This window comes from Azolla caroliniana, unplaced genomic scaffold (genome assembly GCF_043228905.1).
Source record: "Azolla caroliniana isolate FFs.n. ecotype wild unplaced genomic scaffold, voAzoCaro1.0.p SCAF_129, whole genome shotgun sequence".
Taxonomy (NCBI): domain Eukaryota; kingdom Viridiplantae; phylum Streptophyta; class Polypodiopsida; order Salviniales; family Salviniaceae; genus Azolla; species Azolla caroliniana.
In genome coordinates, this window is record NW_028230564.1 from 1 (window position 1) to 19,481 (window position 19,481).

General features: G+C 36.7%; 2 protein-coding genes and 1 pseudogene across 3 annotated transcripts; all 3 read right to left on the reverse strand.

Annotated features, from left to right (window-relative positions):
* Window positions 1-1,216: 1,216 nt before the first annotated feature.
* Window positions 1,217-4,032, reverse strand: LOC147849079 (DExH-box ATP-dependent RNA helicase DExH18, mitochondrial pseudogene; annotated as a pseudogene).
* Window positions 4,033-4,887: 855 nt separating this feature from the next.
* Window positions 4,888-8,660, reverse strand: LOC147849080 (uncharacterized). Its single transcript, XM_087337802.1, has 6 exons — window positions 8,389-8,660; window positions 7,528-7,591; window positions 7,277-7,421; window positions 6,297-6,627; window positions 5,932-6,054; window positions 4,888-5,845 (listed from the first exon to the last, which is right to left on the reverse strand). Exons 1-6 carry the CDS (start codon window positions 8,522-8,524, stop codon window positions 5,151-5,153), a joined length of 1,494 nt encoding a protein of 497 aa, XP_087193928.1. The 5' UTR covers window positions 8,525-8,660; the 3' UTR covers window positions 4,888-5,150.
* A 5,809-nt stretch (window positions 8,661-14,469) lies between these two features.
* LOC147849081 (uncharacterized) lies at window positions 14,470-18,860 on the reverse strand. 2 transcript variants are annotated; one of them, XM_087337800.1, is made up of 4 exons: window positions 18,481-18,860; window positions 18,200-18,335; window positions 16,158-17,483; window positions 14,470-15,498 (listed from the first exon to the last, which is right to left on the reverse strand). In XM_087337800.1, exons 1-4 carry the CDS (start codon window positions 18,567-18,569, stop codon window positions 14,842-14,844), a joined length of 2,208 nt encoding a protein of 735 aa, XP_087193926.1. In that variant the 5' UTR covers window positions 18,570-18,860; the 3' UTR covers window positions 14,470-14,841. The 2 variants fall into 2 exon arrangements, with proteins under 2 accessions (XP_087193926.1, XP_087193925.1); XM_087337799.1 differs by having other exon boundaries at window positions 16,158-17,489; window positions 18,481-18,859.
* Window positions 18,861-19,481: the final 621 nt, after the last annotated feature.

Here is a 19,481-nt window from a genome sequence, read left to right on the forward strand (position 1 = left end):
AAGAGAGATAATTAAATAAGAAGAAAGAGAAAAGACACCAACAGAACTTTATATCAAATGCAAGGGCACAGAGAGAATTACAGAAAACATGATAAGAAGATATGAAACGAAGATAGACAAGAAATACCTTTACTGTCAATGGCAGATCAAGGGAAGAATTAAATAGGAGGGAGAGAGAGACATATAAAGAAGCTTACTATCAATGGAAGTGTTGACAAAGAGGGGAATGTCATCTTCAAGATCGATGCGGAAGACCTTGTGATGTTTGCAGTACTTTAGAATGAGCTCCTTCCATAGCTCTATTTGTTTCTCTCTCGTATCCTTGACAGGTTGAAGCCTGGACAAAATAATTATATAATATAACTACGATCGATCTGAATTTACATGTAATTACGAGACGCAAACCTTTGAAACAGGAGAGATAGATGTGTAAGAAAACGATGATGATGGCGAAGATGAAGACTTACGTGAAATAGGGTGGATACGTGAAGAAATAAGGCCACTTGAAGTCCTCCTCCATAGCTTTACAGATGCATCCTAGAGGTTTTTCAGATTCGAACTCCTGGCTTAGAAAACTATATGTCTGCAAAAACACAGCGAGAGAGAGAGAGAGAGAGAAAGAAAGAAAGATATATTAACGTCTTTTAAGAGGCCAAAGTGGCCTATAAGACAAAATAAGAGAGAGAGAGATGCATAAAAGAGCTCCTTCCTATAGAAAGAATAAGAAGAAGAAAGACATTTTCACTAAATTCACAAAATACCCCTCCGTTCTCCCAATCCTCAACACACCCACACACACCCGGCATTGAGCACATTTTATCGCATGTGAAGAAACAATTGATATGAGTAAAATTACTTAAATACTTATTTGTTTCACGATATAGGAATGTACAATTGCTTATTTGCAAATTTATCAATACATGTTTGGGGTTCATAACTTAAGATTACTGATTTACTTGCATATTTTATTCATCTAACATGTACGTATTTATGTTACCTAAGGTTAAGAATTCAAACAACATGATGAACAGAACTCAAAACACCACATAGTTCAGCTTATAGCCTTTGTAAGCTTTATACAAGCTATTGCTCATTGGGAGTGCAAGAAACAACTTTATGTTTGACAAAATTCATGTGTGGAATTAGCTAAATTGTTAGCATGCCTTCCTTGTCTACCCACATTTAATGTGATAGAAAAGCAACAAAGCGGCCGAAATCATGCAGAAATTTCAGCTATATTAGAGACAAGTATTCCAAAAGAGATATTACATTACATTAAATCATGCATAGCATAATGATATGTAAACTTAAGTGCTTGCATGGAAAAGAACCATAGGCAACCCCTGCAAAGGAATTTACATGTTTGTATCTTCTTTTACATGAATGGAAATGCATTTGGAACATGGTGCTCATCTTCGTACACGAAGGGCATTTCTACTTTGGCAAATAGTCACAATCTTATCTTCTGCTATACGAACCATTTGATTGGGCTTGGTAGTTGAATTCTATCAACCAGTATTCTTATGTAGGCCTGTTAATGATTGTCCAAGTGTTTGTGCAATGGCCATCGACATATTTTCTCCTTCCTTCTTATGAGGGAACAACTCGGGAGGAAAATGCTGGCTCAGCCATAAATACAATGAAATCAATTTATACTTATCTTCGAGATCCATAAGTTGAAAATCGATCTCTGAAGAACTTGACGGTCTCCCTATCAATAGTTGAAGTGGGATCCTCTTACTATATGATCTAGCATACTGAAGAAGAGCTCCTACAGATTTTGGGTCTCTTGCACTCACTGGGGAGAAGCAAAAAGTGAACCTTTCTTCTAATGTTAAGTTCTCCACTGTATCGATTACAGATGCTATTTTCATTAGTTCTTTATTTTTGCAAAGAAAATAGAATGCGTCTACCCGACTAGTTTCTATAAATTTTTCTAATAACTCCGAGAATTTCGCATTCGGCATATGATTAGCAAAAATCTGGAGTTGTTCACATGAAGGAAAAAGACCAGCATTACATGCATCGATAAAGGGTTGCGCTAAGCACAATTGTAGATGAGGTAGATCTGAAAGATGAAATGTGGTCACAAGTCCTTCTGGATAAAGGCTTCCTCGCCGCCCTGCTCTTCCAGCAATTTGCTTAATCAACGATGTAGGTATATTATTCATCAACTCTCCATTGAATTTCTCGAGAGTATGAAATACTACTCTCCGGATGTTCAAATTAAGACCCATTCCGATTGCATCACTTGCAACCAATATATCATAACCACTTCCGGGTTCATTGAATAGTTTGGCTTGTTGTGCTCTTGTCTCTGGTGGTAAGGCTCCATAAACTACACAACATGGCTTTTGCGTGGCTCTTTCCACCGCTCTTTTGATCTCAAAAATGTCTCTTCGAGAAAAGGCAACGATGCAATCACCTGGCTCAACATTATTAAAGCTGCCATTCAAAGTATTTGTATCCACCCCTAACGGTTTAAATCGCTCATATGAACACTCACTCAATTCATCTCCTGTGGCTAAACAAATGTTTCTTACTACACCCAATGCACTAGGATCGCCACACAAGTGTATTTCCTCAGCTTGTAAGCCTAATAATGCTCGGGTCCATGCCCACCCTCTATTTTCATCATTCAATAGTTGCACTTCATCGATCACCGCAACTTTCCAAACATTTTGTATTGATGCCATTTCTACTGTACATGAAACATGGTTTGCAGAGGGCATTTCTTTCCTCTCTTGCCCTGTAATAAGACTACAAAGAACTCCTTTACTATTCGCATAATCATATACCTCCATAGCTAGAAGCCTTAGAGGGCTACAATAGATACCACTTGGCTCACATAGAAACCTTTGCAAGGCATTATAGGTCTTCCCACTATTTGTTGGTCCATAATGATAGATAATCTTGCGCTTGATTGACCGAGCATATGGAAACACTGAATGTGGCTTAGTCATATTGGCTGATTCTAAAAGATCTGTAAATCTTCTTATTTCCTCGGGAAACTTCTCCTCACAGAATGCAACAAACATAGGAAATATGACTTTCTGTCTTATTTCTGAAGTATCCATACCTTGCAACTCTTTCTGCATTTCTAACGAAAATTTCTCAAGGAAATACATCTGAAAGGCAGGGGTGGCAAATGGAAAGAACTTTTCATTCACCAAAATTTCATCCTCCAAATCCTCATTAGACTCAAAACATCCCTTTAGAAATGACATAATGTCATCTTTCTCAGAGCTCTGCTTTGGTGAATAGTGCATTGCTGACGCATTCACTGAGGAATCTTTATTATTACCATTACATGAGAAAAATCCAATCTTCTCTGCCATTCCAACTTCATTTTCCCTTTCCCTTTCCCTTTCCTTGCCATTTCCATTTCCATTAAGAAGCCATGGTGAGGCGCTGTCTTCCTTAGCATTTTCATTAAAAAACGGTGGTGGATTACATGAAAAGGAACCACTTTCATTACCATTTTCGTTACTATCTGATAATGGCTTACATGAGGTGACATTCTTTCCCATACCATTATTTCCACTTGGAATACATGGTTTATCCCATGGAAAGCCATCATCTTTTTTACCTTTACTTTCATGAAGCGTCAATGGAGGTTCACAGGACAATACATCATTTTCCTTACCACTGGTTCCACGAAGATTCCACGGCTTCTCACGTGAAAAGGAAACACTTCCACCATTAGCTGAGGCATTGTTTCGCTCTAAAACTCTCCTGTTCAGAAGGCTTCTCAGAGTTTTACCGCTTATACTGATTGCCAGAGAGGAAGCATGAACAGTGGCATCTTCATCTTCAATCCATGACGATGAATTAAAACTGGAATAAAAGCATAAGGTACGAACTTGTAAATAAGCTTGATAGATACTGCGAAAACCATGGCTTGAGCTGTGGCAAGAACCTAAATCAATCAGAGAATATACCGGGCTTTGATTTCTGTATTGTTTTACTATATGTAAGGTCTTGGAAACCCTAAATTTGAGCATGATGCAGAGCTACTGACGTCTGCGCCATGTCTTGCCAGAGCTTTTCATAATCTCTCTGGATGCCCCTACAATTTTCATGATTTACACATTGCTCCAATTAGAGAAAACAAACACGGTGAATCGTTAAAAGGTATTCTGGAGATTTTTATGACTTGTTGTTCATGTCTTGGTTTTTTCAAAGTTGATGTAGTGTAAAACTCATTGGTACATCAGAAGATGCGGGCCACTTCTTCTCTAGACAAAGGGGTTGTTGGCACAAATATAAAAAATCCATGCCCTTTGATAGACATTACTCTGCCATGAAAATTTGGGGAAATTCCCTAATGACATAGAATTTGGGCATGGAAGTCCATAATAGAGTGGCACGAATCGATTGGCTTGCAGGATATATATTGAGATGAAAATCCATGGTAATGTAGGAGAAAATAAGTTGTTACAAAAAATAAATCCAATCTGCCTCATTAGTGCAAGTTACATAAGACATAATGCATGTTATCCTAGCACCCATCCTCAAATCACTTCAGTTATTTGTAACTAAGGACAGCCGTACTTGCCTTGACCAGCATTCATAAACATCTTCATGTTCTTTCATCTTGTTTTGAGTTGTTTTCGATTCTCAATCACAGGTAAAAATCTCTATGGTTTTGCGTGGGTAAAGCATTTTGCCATAATGGTTGGTAATCACCACATTTTTTGTCTTGGTTTGTAAGTGTTGTAGTCATATGCTATTTTGTTGTTATATGAGTGGTTTTCTTCATCTAACGCTCTTATTGTGTGATACCACTTTCTTCAAAAACCATACAAATAATTAACATTGCCAGAAATACCATATTGAAATAACACTGATGATGAAACTGCATCTTGCACAACAAAAAGGCAATCATTAACGAACCCATATGAGATATATTGTAATCAAGGCAAAAACCTCATCAACACTCTCCTATACATCGCTGGCAAGCTTGATGCAGAGATTACCAAATACTCCCAGCCCAACTAGGCCACATAAAACAAGATAAATTTGTTTTTTCTTTCTAAATGAGTATTTAGATGTACCCTGCTTAAGGTCAAAATTGAATACAACAAAACAAAATAACAACTTGAAGCATACAACATCATAGCAGTGGATGGAATTGAGGAAACCATATATTAGTCATCCTCATCAACAAACATTGAAGCCATCCTTAAAGCTAAGCTTGCTGCCATTTCTCTCCTCTGAAGATCTGACATCATGCGCCCCGTATCCCGCATTCGAGCCATTTCCGACATTAACCCTTCAAAGTCATTGAAAGAATGGTCTTGGTTTCTCCGCCCATGTTCATACACCCTTTCACGGCCTTCCAAATCTCTATTACGATTCTCACTTACTTGACCTCCGGAATACATTTCGGGAACAGATTCGTTATCCATTTGAAGATTGTTAATAACTACTGTGTCTTCATACACTCTTTCATGGCCTTCCAAATCTCTATTATGATTATCACTTACTTGGCCTCCGGAATACCTTTCGAGAACAGATTCATTATCCATTTGAAGATTGTTAATAACTACCGTGCCTTCCGATGCTGTCATCAAGTCTTCTTCTTTGACATGTAGAACTGCACCCGACACGTCAGGCCGTGTAACATTAGAAGATTCAAGACTCGTCGAAGTAGTAGTAGCATCGTTATCTATTTCATTCGATCTTTCATTTGATAGATTGTTGCTCACTACTTGCTCTTGAATCTCCACAGACGCGCTTTCATAGAAGCTCCAAGGGCCCTCATCATTGTCCCAAAGGTCTATTGAGCCATTTGAGAGGAGCTCATATTCAATAACAATGGAACCTTCTTCACTACTTTCTTCTGTAAATGTAGATTTTAAAATAAATAGATTAGGAATGTGTTGGAGGGAGACGCACAATTTGAAAACTTGAGTGAAAGAGAGGAACCTTCAGCATTAGGTGGAGATAGTGTGCCTTCCTCGGATTTTAGAATCATTCCTGGCCACATGTGCACTGAAAGGGCACCCCAAATTCGGCTCAATCCTTGGGAATCTCCATCAAGTGACATACCTGCCATCACTCATAATTGAAATTGAAGTAAGATACCCTCCATGATATCTGGACTTTCACATAATTGAACTAGCAAAGTGCTAAAACAAATAAGCAAAAATTGAAGCACAATAAGTCCTAAATCTATTTTGAACTTCAAGAAGCTTCTGTGTTATAAATGAATGATTAATATATTTTCAGACGTTGCCAAAATGAATTGAAAATAAGGTGCAAAATCTCCAACAAAATATAGAGCTACATACATTGATCAAAGAGGAGATCAACAGCACAAGCCTCCAGATACTCGATGCCATGTTCCATGCACCATTCTACACGCTGGCTTCTCATATCATCCACAGGGTCTCCATCATCTTGTAGCAAACTGCTTCCATCGCTTTGTTGGATACCAAAATCTGAGAATTCAGGATGTGGGTCACTCGATGATTCTCCTCGTTTTCGAAGCCTCCGTCGGTACTCCGAATGCCCAAAATGTCCGGGTAACCTATCCGCCTTATTTCCCACACAAAGTAATACCTCAGGTTGCGTGAGATCCATCTTCAACACCCACTCTTGTATTTTCTTAAATGTTGAAGCCTGATACACCATTTATAATTTTTCAAAAGTGGAATATCGATCATTGAACTCCTTGAATCAAATATGTACACAAACATTATTTTTTTTGAGTTTAATGTATCAACGATAGGGAATGTATGGTTGCCAAAAGTGCTCCTAAGTTGTTTCTATAAAACAAATAAAATTAGCCAGAAAATATCCCAAGTTCTTTGAGATTTTACTGGAATGGCTGCAACTTTCCCAAACACACCAAAATATTGTAAACACGTTATGGGTATTTTGGTATTTCGCCCTAAAATATATTTTGTTCATGCAACCTTAACTAATAAAAAAGAGCTCCAAATGACCAAATATAGTGTGCACTAAATGTTTGGACAATATAACATTTTTAGGATCAAAAGAAGAAATAAAACTAAGCCTCTGGTATGTTCTGGCATTATACATGTAGGAATGCTTTTTCAAAATTATATTTCCAGCAATGTCAGATTTTTCTATCAAGATTTCCTTAAATCCATCCAGTATTGCGCAATGACATTATAATAACAATATGTACCAGGTACAATATTTATCAAAGAATGGTATTTTGAAAATTGTTTCAGATATACCATTACTTGAATGAAATAGGAATTTCCCAAATAAGATATGAATGAACATTAAGTAGAATACTTACATCACTAAGGTCGAAAATGAGAAGGAGCGCTTGGCAATTAGAAGATTGAATATATTCTTTGACATTTTCATTTGATTCATCATCAGTAAAACTAGCGGTGGATATGCACACATCCACTGTGTAATACTTTGTATCAATGGTCCAACTGCCAAAATGAAGAGGTTAGTAAGAAATTCAAATGTTTTCAATAATAACAGATCAAGCAAACAAAACAAATAGTTTACATGGACATCAAATGAATGATTTAATACCCATGACATAATAGTCCAGAATTAGAGAATGGCAATCCTCTTGACTTTCCCATTGCAAGTAATCCTGTCAGAAACAGTTTCAAAACCTTCATGGATTTAACGTAAGGAACTTCCAAATGAAATAACGCAACTACTACCTAATCAAACAGAAAGAATGGGACAAATTTTCAGAAGTCAGAAAGAAATTATTGTACCACACTTTCAAATGAAAAGAAATCACAAAATCTTTCACATCATATAGACAATTTACAAATAAGTAAACAATCAACCAGCAACAATGATTGCAGAAGAAAAAAAAAACCTTCTCCAAAAGAGCAAAATTGAAAGACTTCGGAACAAATTTCAATTCATATCAAACATATACGAATAAGAACTCAATTAACCAACCACATGCACATATAAAACTAATACTTCTTCTAAACATTAAAATCAAAAGACTTAGGAACGACATTCACATCATATAGAAAATGTATGATATTAGAAAACACACATAAAAACTAACTCTTCTACTATTGCAAAAAATCAAAACGCCTTACATAAAAACTAAGAGCTATCTTGAGATTAAAAAAATTAAGTGAAAGAGTTTAATTAAATAGACCTAGCATAATAGGATGAAAGAAATGAATGTTTTTTTCTTCCAAAAATTTATTTGCAAATGAAAACCATTAAGACGAGAAAAAAAAAGATAAAAAAACAAACATCTCTTAAGGTATAGGGTAAAGGAGAAAGAACATGAACAAATAATGTCTAATGTTGGTGAAACATGATAAAAGAAAGAAAGACTTGATAAAAGCATCACGAACACATTTGATATATCCAAAACAGCGTTGAAATTTGAGGAATAAGAAGAAGAATGATTACTTTGAAGAATAGTCCGTTTTCCAACATTAGGGGGACCGATCAGAAGAATTCTCGACCAATTCTGGCTAAGAGGCGTCAAATCCTCTGCTTCTGCTTCTGCGTCTGCATCTGCATCCACCGGAATTTGAATACCCATCCTCGCTTATAATAGCGAATAGAATAGAACCGAACAGAGAGATCTACCAGAGAAGATGAAGGGGGGAGAGAGAGAGAGGGTTTTCGTCTTCAGTCGTGTGTGTAAGTAAGTAAGTTGTGGCATTATTATTGTTGGCTTCTAAGTTCTGAGGTTTGAGTGTACATACATACATACATACATACACTATTTTGGACCATGGCCCTGGCCTTAATACAAAGACCAGAAAACACTTAACATTCGCAAGGTTCCCAATCTATGTACATTTGGGCATGATATTGTTCTTCTTCCAATCTTACACTAATCACACACGATTCATGGAAAGATTAAGGGAAAGAATGGATTAAGGGTGCCTCACTTCACCATACTGGCCGACCGCCCCTGAGCCATGACCAGGACACGAAAATAAACGAATCCCATTAGTGTCTCCTACCACCAATCATGTTATACCTCAAGAGTCAACCGATTACAACATCTTTCGATGTCGTCATTATATGACTAAACTCCTTTGGCACTCCGACCGTCACATGTCCTAGATCTCGATAGGGTTGTTCCAAGTCCAAGGAAAACCAATTTTCTACTTATCCTTAGCAATGGGCCCGGTTCGGTTTCTTGGCCTTGAAACCAAACCATTTATTAATAAAAAAAACCGAACCAAACTGTTTTAAAATTTATGAAGCCATTTAAACCAAACCGTTTATGAAAAATTTCAAACCAAACCAAACCGTTTCCATTTACGAAAAATTTAAAACCAAACCAAACTAGTTTATCATAAATCAAAACCAACCAAACCAAACCATTTTTTATTGATATTAATCATTATACTTATTATAAATTTGTGTGAGAAAATCATCATAAATTTTGTCATCATACTTATTATAAAATTTGTCATCATACTTATCATAAATTTGGTCATCATACTAATTATAAATTTGATCATCATACTAATCATAAATTTGATCATCATACTTATCATAATTGATCATCATATAAAATTTAATAAGTTAAAACAAGAGTTTAAAATTAAAAGTTGAAAGTTATAGCTTATAGAAAATATTTATGAGTATTTTATAACCTATAAACCTTTGAACCGAACCACATAAACAAAAACCGATAAGCCGCTAAGCCGGTCAATTCAAAACCGAACCGAAACCGATTAGTAACATTCGAAACCAAACCAAACTGTTTAGTTATCTTTGAACCTACATTGCACTCTTGTTGTAACAAATCAAATTTAGGGAAATTACATTACTCTAATAAAGGGAGGTATTGTTAACATTTTGTAGGCTTCTTTTTTACATAAGTCGAAGCATAAGATGGTTTTTTACATAAGAAGATAATGAGAAAATAAGAAACATCTAAGATTGACATTGAATCAAAATGGTGTCACCTCACAGTAATGCATATGCATGCATGCCTTTTGGCGATCATGCATCCGACTATGCGAGGTGACAACATCTTGCAATATTTGTAGTGTATGGCCTAGACAATCTATGAAAAGTTTAAACTTATCATTGAATTTAATTTGTTGAAATCCAGCTAATTCTATTAACTAATCAATAAGAACCCATGTAGAGTCATCATCTTTGTATCACAATAGAGGTGAGATGAAATGTCTTCTCCTGTTTCCTCTATGTACATTTCTCAAGTAATATACTAAGGTGTATCTTTCTTTTAAAAAAGAAAAAAGAAAAAAAAGAACCCATGTAGAGTCATCATCTCTTTGTGTTTGAGGTAGATCAACAATAAAATTTAGAGATACTTGCAATTATTAGTAGGAATACTGAGTGATGTAAAAGACTTGCATTTTAAATTTGTTACACCTTATTGAATAGACACTGCAAACATTTGGTTACACAATTTTGTAAGTCATGAAGTAATTCAAATCATAATTGTTTTTTGAGATTAGCATGAGTAAATGTATTCCTCGTACCCCAACTACACGTGTATCATGTCATTGAAAAATAGTTTTCCTTTTGATCTCAAGAAAATCTAGAACACAAATCTTCCCATTTAAAAAAGTAAACCTTAGGAATGTGAAAGCTCAACTTTGAGGTCATAGTTATTTTAATTATATCTAAACTAGATTAAGCTTTCATATGTATCTTTGAAAAGAATTTTCATCAAGTTTTTTCCTCAACATTGATAAAAAAAAGAGAGAATTCCTTAGCTCAATGAAGGTAAGCATGTGAACTATGTGTATCAACAAACATTGGATTAAGGGAATTAATGATTTCCTATTCCTTAGTTTTAAGAAGCCTATACGACTTAATACTTCCAATCTAGAATATTGTTCATAGGCCAAATGTAGATAAGAAACATAACCATACTATAATTTGTGAAGAACTACACTTTATTAGATAGGAATGACTAATGGCCAATGGACTTGTAATGCAGAAAGGGATTCTTTAGGGTTCCAACTTGTATAAAAGGGTAAGAACTTTCACTTATAAAAGGGCCTTTGAATGCCCCAACTTTGGGGCTATTTTCCACTAACAAAACTTTCCAACATGTAGCTTTTCCATACAAAATAATCAAGATGTACATGTTTTTTTACTTAGCAATTATCTATTTAATTGAAAACTTCATATGTTTCTTACTCAATGATTATCTATTTAATTAAGACTAAAATATTTCTTGATTGTTGTGGTGATTGGGTGCATGTTAATTTTAGATTGACTTAAGAAGCCTTCAAGGATTCAATGGTTACATGAAGTAGAGAATTTGAAATATATTGGACTTGTTAACTTCTCAAGATCTTCCAAGGACTTCATATTTTCATATTGCATACACATTCCATTTTAAACCACCAAATGGAGTTTTGGATGACCTTATACTGAAAGGCATTCTTGTCATGCACAATATTTTTTATGGTTTCTTGTTAATAAACATCGACAAACTATAGACGATGTAAAGCATGAGAGCTACATGTCCTCGCACAATAAAAGCAACATGGAAGAAAGAGAAGGTTGAGTAACTTATTAAACAACTAAATGCTTCCAAGATGAGCAATGATTAGCAAACATTTCAAGAAGATGGCTTCTTTAATGGTTAATGAGGAGTTTTCGAAGCCAAATCAATTTCTACTTGATGGAATGAGTCATTTCACCTCCAACCCATACTTTTATGGAGAACTATTAGTGCATTGGAGTGCACGTCACTAGTCACTATGCTAGATGTTTCTTCTTTTTTCCAAAAAAAAAACTACTTCCATTAGTTAAGCAATGTACAAAGGATAAGTTACAACTCATATCTTACAAGACATCTTGCATGTCAAAGGAAAACAATATGTGTAGATGAAACAACAACAAAAAACAACTCCAAAGCACCACATCATTCGATGTGTATAACATTACTCGAACGCATATTCTCCACGTGAGCCTCATACAAACAGAATTCAGCATAGATGTCCTCCATTCACTCCTCATGGTAGCACCCATCTAGATGTTAGGTACACTTGGAGGGAACAACCACCGTGGTGCTAGATGTTTCTTCTATCTAGCCCTTTTCTAGTATGTGCTATACTCAACTGTGATTGATAATTGAGGTTACACATTCAAGGATGGGTTATCACATTTATTACAAATAATAAATTCCATTATTGTAATGCTATCGTGAATGTCTAAACAAAATCCCCATTCTACAAGGTTTAAGCATCATTCATGAATGTAAATAGTTTTTTGAATATCGTTAATTTCTATTATTATTTATGTAATTAGACTATATAAATTAATTGGGATAAAGGTTGAATCTTTGCCATTTCCCTTTGCATGTGTGTATGGATACATGCTCATGAAGATGAATCAAGAGGTACATGCACATGCTCATGCATATGCATCAAGAGGGTCCATACAATGTTTTGATGTTATTCGATATTGCCAATGACTTATGTTTGACATTTGGTGATGGGTGGGATTGCTTGTTTGTCTTACTAAGTGTATATGTGTTGGGATGATAGATCATGAGACCTAAATATGTCATAGTGCACATAATAATAAAAGTAATGATATCTTGTTACTTCCATTATTATATCAATATTATGTACAATGATAACTTATGAGTGTATTTACAAAAAGAACCATGCTCTATTTGTTGGGACTGTATTCAACACTATCCACTTTTGCTTTCTTACTTTTCACATGAACAAAATATATAAATGTGCTTATGGCAAGAGAGGCTCTCTATTCAGAGTATAACACTTGTCATATTGGTTCCAAAACTGTATGAAAGTATCAACAACCCTTTTTATTTAGAGTTTTTCGATCAATATAAATTGTCCAATGAGTATCGTGGCAACTCATGCATCCATAGAAATGAGATGAACGATGTTCAAAACAGGGTAGCTCCAAGCTTTCCCAATTGAAATGCGTGTTGGCATGGTGCTTTGCCAATCATGGCACCCAATATCTATCATTCATTTTCTAATGTAATTTTGTAGATCATGCTAAAAGGGAACCAAAAAACAAGAAACAAGCCCCCACCCTTTAACTTTCTTGTATCGAAAAGATTGTCAAAGATTCACTAGAAAAATGAAGTATGTTTGTAGATTTACGAGGTAGATGCTAAATGTTTAATAATAAACACCCATAGAATGGGCATGAAGTTACAAAGAGGTAAGTTAGCTTTCCCTAAAAAGCTAAGTCTCATAACATCATCTTGCATGTGCCTTCCTTTTTCTTTAATATATAACTGATTTGCAACCAATTGACAATCTCGGTAGTTTATTAACGTAGCATTCAAACAACAATTTCTCTCCCAACTCTTGTTGAGATCATTATGATGATAACAATTGACAAAGTTACAAATTCAACTTACAATAATAATGGCCTTCCATGAACCCAAATTTCATGATAGGAAAGTGAGAAGACACTAATTATTGAAACACTTTTCCTTGCTAAATAGCTTCACTAGATGGAACTAGGAACTACTACCAAGAAATCCTAACAAAATGACATCTTAGTTTGATTAGTCATCATCTAAATGTCATATCATTAGACTTTAGATTGTAGCAACCGTAAAATGAATGTCTACAAAAATACAATGAAATGACTATTGCCATGTCATATGAACATATTTGATGATAGACCATGTATAATGACGCCTTTATCACAACTTTATTCATAAAAACATTACTGCAAACATTTGACTTTTTAATCTTATTCCAACACATTCCCATGTGCACAGTCATTGTCTTAGATCATACTGCCCAAGTTGTTATTATTTTTGTGTGTGCATGGTTTTGTCTTCACATAAGGAATCACAACAAAATTCCAACAACATCAAGATAGTGCAATGTGAAAGCATAAATTCATTACAGATTGCCAAAAACTTTGATACAATGATTGATTACCACCAAACACATGGTTTTCAACAAGTATATGAAATCATTGTAGTGTGCACATAATTGTGGTTTTTATTATAGATGAATGCTTGTCTTTAAGAGTTGGAAAAAAGGAAAAAAAGTGCTTCTAATAGAGCAATTGCAGTTCTCAATGAAATTGGCAACATCACGACATTTAATTCTGTCCAATGAATTGTAGATTCACGAGGTTGTATTAGCAAACTTTTAGGATGTAAATGAACACATGTGATAGTGTACTTGTGAATCAAGTTCACTACAACTTTAAGACAAAAATGCTTGAAGTTGGCATTTAGTAGGGATAACCTTCAAATTTTGTCATGATATTTGAAACAATGTTGTCCTCAAATTGGTTTCTTTACAAAATCACTTGCAGCAACACAAAGATAAAAAAAACACCATCATTAGTCTTTAATACAAAACCAATACCAACACATTGAATTGCATTCATAAGTCTCGTACCAGTCTTGTCAACACACACACCCATAGCCTATGTACGTTTTCAGCATAACTACAATTGATATACTCAATTTTGCCCATAAAAACCCATTACATCTCAACAAAGGGCCATACAATTGAGAATCTGAGATAATAATGATATCCAAAAATATGGAAGAAAAACACAATTAAGTCAAATCAGCTGGTCGAAGTACACCCAAGTGAATGGGAAAAAAAACTCAATTCATTGAGAAACGCATGTCACCGCATTACATCATCGTGATCCACCTCAATTTCTTGCCCATAGTGATCTTATAGAACAAGTATTTCTGATACTATGTATGCAGTATCTTGTCCGAATGCATACATGTGTTTTCAGCAAATGTACATAAAAAAAACATGGAACCATCTGTAAGTGATCACATACATTGCAGTTCAAATAGCATAACAGTACAATATCATGATATATTCTCTCATGTGTGTGTGTTTGTGTAGGTAGGAACGACATCACGTAACACGTTCTCTAGTTTTGCCTAGCTGAAAGAGTACCATTGCTTAAGCTAGTCTTCCACGAGTAGTCATTTGAAGCCTGGAAGCTAGCTGCCAAGCTAGCCTTACACTTCTCATTCAATCTTTGCAACCTTAACTTCACCATGCAAAGGTCACAACTTGAAGCCACGCTTCCGTGTCGGCAGACAATGGGTGGTGATTCAATAGCATCGGTGACCATTTCAGGTTCATTATGGGCAGTTATCTCAGCTTTATTATGAACTGGTTTTTCAATATTAGCCTCAGGAATCTCGTCCCTATACATTTCAGGGCTTCCAAGCCAATTATTCACCCGAGAATCTTTCACCAGAGAAGAGAATGAATCGCCTTGGCTCGCTGGCGATGCAGATAATTTACTGCTCATACTTCCAAATTCGCCCATTATAAATTCTTCACCCAAATCACTACTTAGTTCTAGATCATGAGCTATATTTTTGTTGTTAATCATGCCATATTGCTCAAGACTCGTGTCATGAGTGGTGGGGCTATCGAGCTTAGTAGAGGTCACATAATTAGGTTGCGATGCAACCGCCCGGGTCCCAGGATAATGTGGTCGGATACTATAAAGGGATGAGGCTGGCACATTTGAGACAAGAGAATGCAACCCATTGGATGCACTTTGTCGAATATCCTGCCATATCAAAACCAAAAACCAACAATTAGGCAGCTAATTAGTTGCCAATGCTTAATAATTCGGCAACTTAATTGGTGTGCCAAAGCTTTTTATGATTAGGACACTTATTTAGTAATCAGGACATGTTATCTGTTCACTGAAAAGTTTTAAACAACCTCCCATGTGGGAAATTAGGTCGAACTTTCATTTTACCTGTGGGAAATAAGAGCCTACTTTCCTCATGTTTCCCTACAAGATTTCAACATTGCTAGCTTCTGCAGGCAAGGCTTCCCATACCTAGCTAGTTGGGGCATATGTGGGAAATTATATCCCGTCATCAATGACCAAGTGGTAAATGAGGGCCCGTTTGCCATAGCAATGTGTGGATGATCGAAGTGGGAAAATGTGTATAACTTCTTGTGATAGATATACTTTAAATATGATAATGACTACTGCTATAAATTACACTATATTAACCCCGTTCCACATAAAATCTGCTCCACATGTTTCCATACAAGAGTTAAACATTGGGCTTCTGCAGGCAAGGATTTACATACATAGCTAGGTGCAATAGGGGAATTTTCCCATGTTGGAAACTAGAGCTCATAAATTCTCGTGATGCCTTCAATAAGATGATGATCATGATCATGACTACGACTATAAACTACACTACTAACCTTGTTCCAAGTAAAATCGATGGGTTTCCGCTGTGAGCTTCTCATGAATCCAGCCGCATCTCGGCTACTGGCTGTCGGAGAAGCGGGCTTTCCCCCACCACTAGAAGCTTTCATTTGAGACATTGACCCAGCACGTGGCATTGTTTCAGGATAATTAAAGGACGAGGTTGAAGATACAGGTCTTCTAGATTGTATCAACTTGTCGACTGTCTTTGAGGTAGCATTCGGGCTTCTTTCAATCTTAAGACCACTAGCTCTACTCGTGAACAAAGAAGCGCTACCAGAGCTCGGCCTGTCTAGTATAGTAGAACCTGGCAGTACGGTACTAATGGATCGGATGCGTGCAGGGCTTGCAGAGGCGCGTCGAGATATGGGGTCGGGCCCATCTGACGTGCGCCGGGATGTCAGATCATGACTGTCGGAGGTGCGTTGGGATGTGAGCTCATGGCCATCAGAGGTGCGTCTAGATATCAAATCATGGCCATCAGTTGACCGTCGAGCCATCATATCATGGCCGTCGGATGCACGACGGGGTGTGATGTGATGATTTTGACCATCAGGTACGCTACTTGTAGCTGCAATATGTATAGGGTGGTTTTCTATGGGTGATGAATAAGAGCTTCTCATGTTGGAGGAGGGGCGAGCGGCTGCAGTGGTTCGAAGGTTAGGCGGTGGCTCAAGTGCAAAACCAGGAATGGCAGAGAGTTGCTGCCAGGTGGCCGTCGAATTCTGAGCTGGCACCTTACTATTGGGCGACGTACTACGAGAAGAAGGCGTGCTACGCGATGGCAATGGCCTCCCCTTGGTCACTGAAGAGGATCGGATCATCTGGACTGTCGATTGTGGTGTGGATGGACGCTTGGATGGTGTTGATGAGCGGCTCGATGTATTAGTCATCGAAAAACTACCACTGATACTACTACTGTTTCCATTGGTAGTTCTGACTAGAGATGAATCCATTGTTCTAGTTCTCATAGTGGGGGTTGTGGAGCGGGACGATATGATTGTTGCAGAGGGTGGTTGTTTCGAACTAGATCTACTTGTGGGCGTTGTCGGGCGAGATGGTAGTATAACCGTGTTAGGGTTAGGGTTTCTCTTAATCGGAGTTGAAGAGCGAGATGAAGGTCTAGTTCCTGATACTGAAGCTGAAGCCAATGTTGATGCTGAGGAAGAGGAAGAGGAGGAAGGTTTTTTGCTACTAATTGTAGAGAAATTAGCTCCATTACTGATAGATCTCGCTGCTGTATTCCATCCATTATTTCTTTGTGAAAATAGGGTTGAATCTTTGATTTTGCTAGTGATGAGGTCTGGTTTTGAGCCCACCACCTGTTGCTGCAAAATCTCGACCTTAGCATCCCACATATGGCTATGAAGAAATGGCTTGCATATCAAATTTTTTGGATTAAGTAAAAGATGAAGACGGGAACAAAAACATAATCCTTTTAAACACACATAATGCACATTTGGCTGATTTAGAGGAAGGTTAAAAGGGAAAACTAACCTTTTTAAAAACACACACACATTTGGCCACGGTGAATGAATTAACAGATTTATGGAAAGATTAAGAAGGAAAAAGAACCCTTTAGAAACACACATTTGGCTATCGTGAACCTAACTTTAGGGTAAACACACCACTTACCAGATTTTAAGCCCGATTAAATGGAAAAAATAGTTATTTAGGGGAACTTTAAGCTATACGGAATTAACAAATTTTGAACAGGATTAAGAGGGGGAAAGGCATTAGAAAAAGCATAAATTTAGCTATGGATGTAACTTTAGGATAAGATTAACGACAGGGGAAACCCCTTTAAAGAGACACAAATTATGGTGAAATAATAGTTTCATGGGGGAAATACCCTTAAAAAAGGATTTGGCTATGGTGAATTAGCAGATTTTGGGGGCCGAACACCCTTGCAAAATATGCATTTGGCTGCTATGTTGAAGTGTAATAGGTTGAAAGTAAGATTATCAGTGAGAAAAACACCCGAGAAAAACGCACAGGTTTTATATCTTTTTCTGCCTATTTCAGAATTATAACTTACTCGAGAGGTCTTGATTGTGGCAAGAGACCGAACCAAATTCGGCAAAGATGTGGGATCAGATAAGAAATTCTCTGCATTTTCTGATGAGTTATAATGGTAAATTTGCGCAGGAGGAGATCCTGGAGGTGTCAAAAGCCTGCAAATACAGAATAAAAGAAGAAGACGCAGTGAGAGAAACAGTAAAAAGACGAAGAAGATAACTGATCGGTTCTCTTATGAGACCAACAATATAAATACGATTTAAGAAGAAAGTAACCTAGACGATATTTGTTTGGTTATACCAGTCATAGTCATTTTTTCCTAGATCTCCTGTGAGAAGGTCATCCCCTCCATTGCTGTTGCTCTCTGCTACAGCAGAAGAAGACGCCATAGCTGTGAAGCTTCACTAACAGCAATATCTTCGATCTTCTTCTCTCACAGATCAATAAAAAATTACCACCCAAGAAGAGCTTCTTTTTAAGGCTAAATCCAGAAGGCAAAGCTAAACGTAGCGCAGAAGAGAGAGATGCTTTTTACACAGCGTTTCTGCGGACCCCTGAGCGAGCTTCAGAGAATCTGACGATGGCAGTCACGACCAAAGTAACTAATCGAAGACCCAACACAGGAAATGAGGTCTGACGATAAAAGATAAACAATTAGGAAAGTTTAAGAAAATGCGGTCAGAGTAAGAGCAAAATCTGAGGAAAGGTCGCTTCGGCGATATAGAAGGAGAAGAAACAGGAGAAAAGCGTAAGGTTATGGCGAGATGTAAGAGAGGAAGAAAGAAAAAGGAAATGTTCAGATCTTTGAGAAAAGTTGAAGCAAAGGTCGGCTATGGCGGATGAAGAAGGTTTGCTCTAAATTAATAAATACACTTAATATGTATTTATATTTGTAAATAACGCGGATCACGTTCTGTTTTCTCAATTAAATTTTAAAATACCCCCCCCCCCCCCCCCCCACTTTAGAAACTTTTTTTTAGACCTTTGGTTGATTGATTTAGTTGAGATTAGTTAATATCTTGGAAAAAGCACTCTGGTGAAGTAATTGACGTCTTGATTATATCCATCTTAAAACTCAAGGGGCTTAATTTGTGGAGATTAAGGGCATATTTGTCGTGAAGGAAGAGATTAAGATGATGGGTTCTCGTGTTTCGGCTATTACTGACGTGTGTTTTTTATGAGGTTATGTCAAATCGGAGTCCTTTTCTGGTGGCCATACCCTATACATGTATTTTGACGTGTTTCCTAATAGGCATAGATGTATGTTCATGTCCATGCTACTTAGGCACATTGTCAGTGAT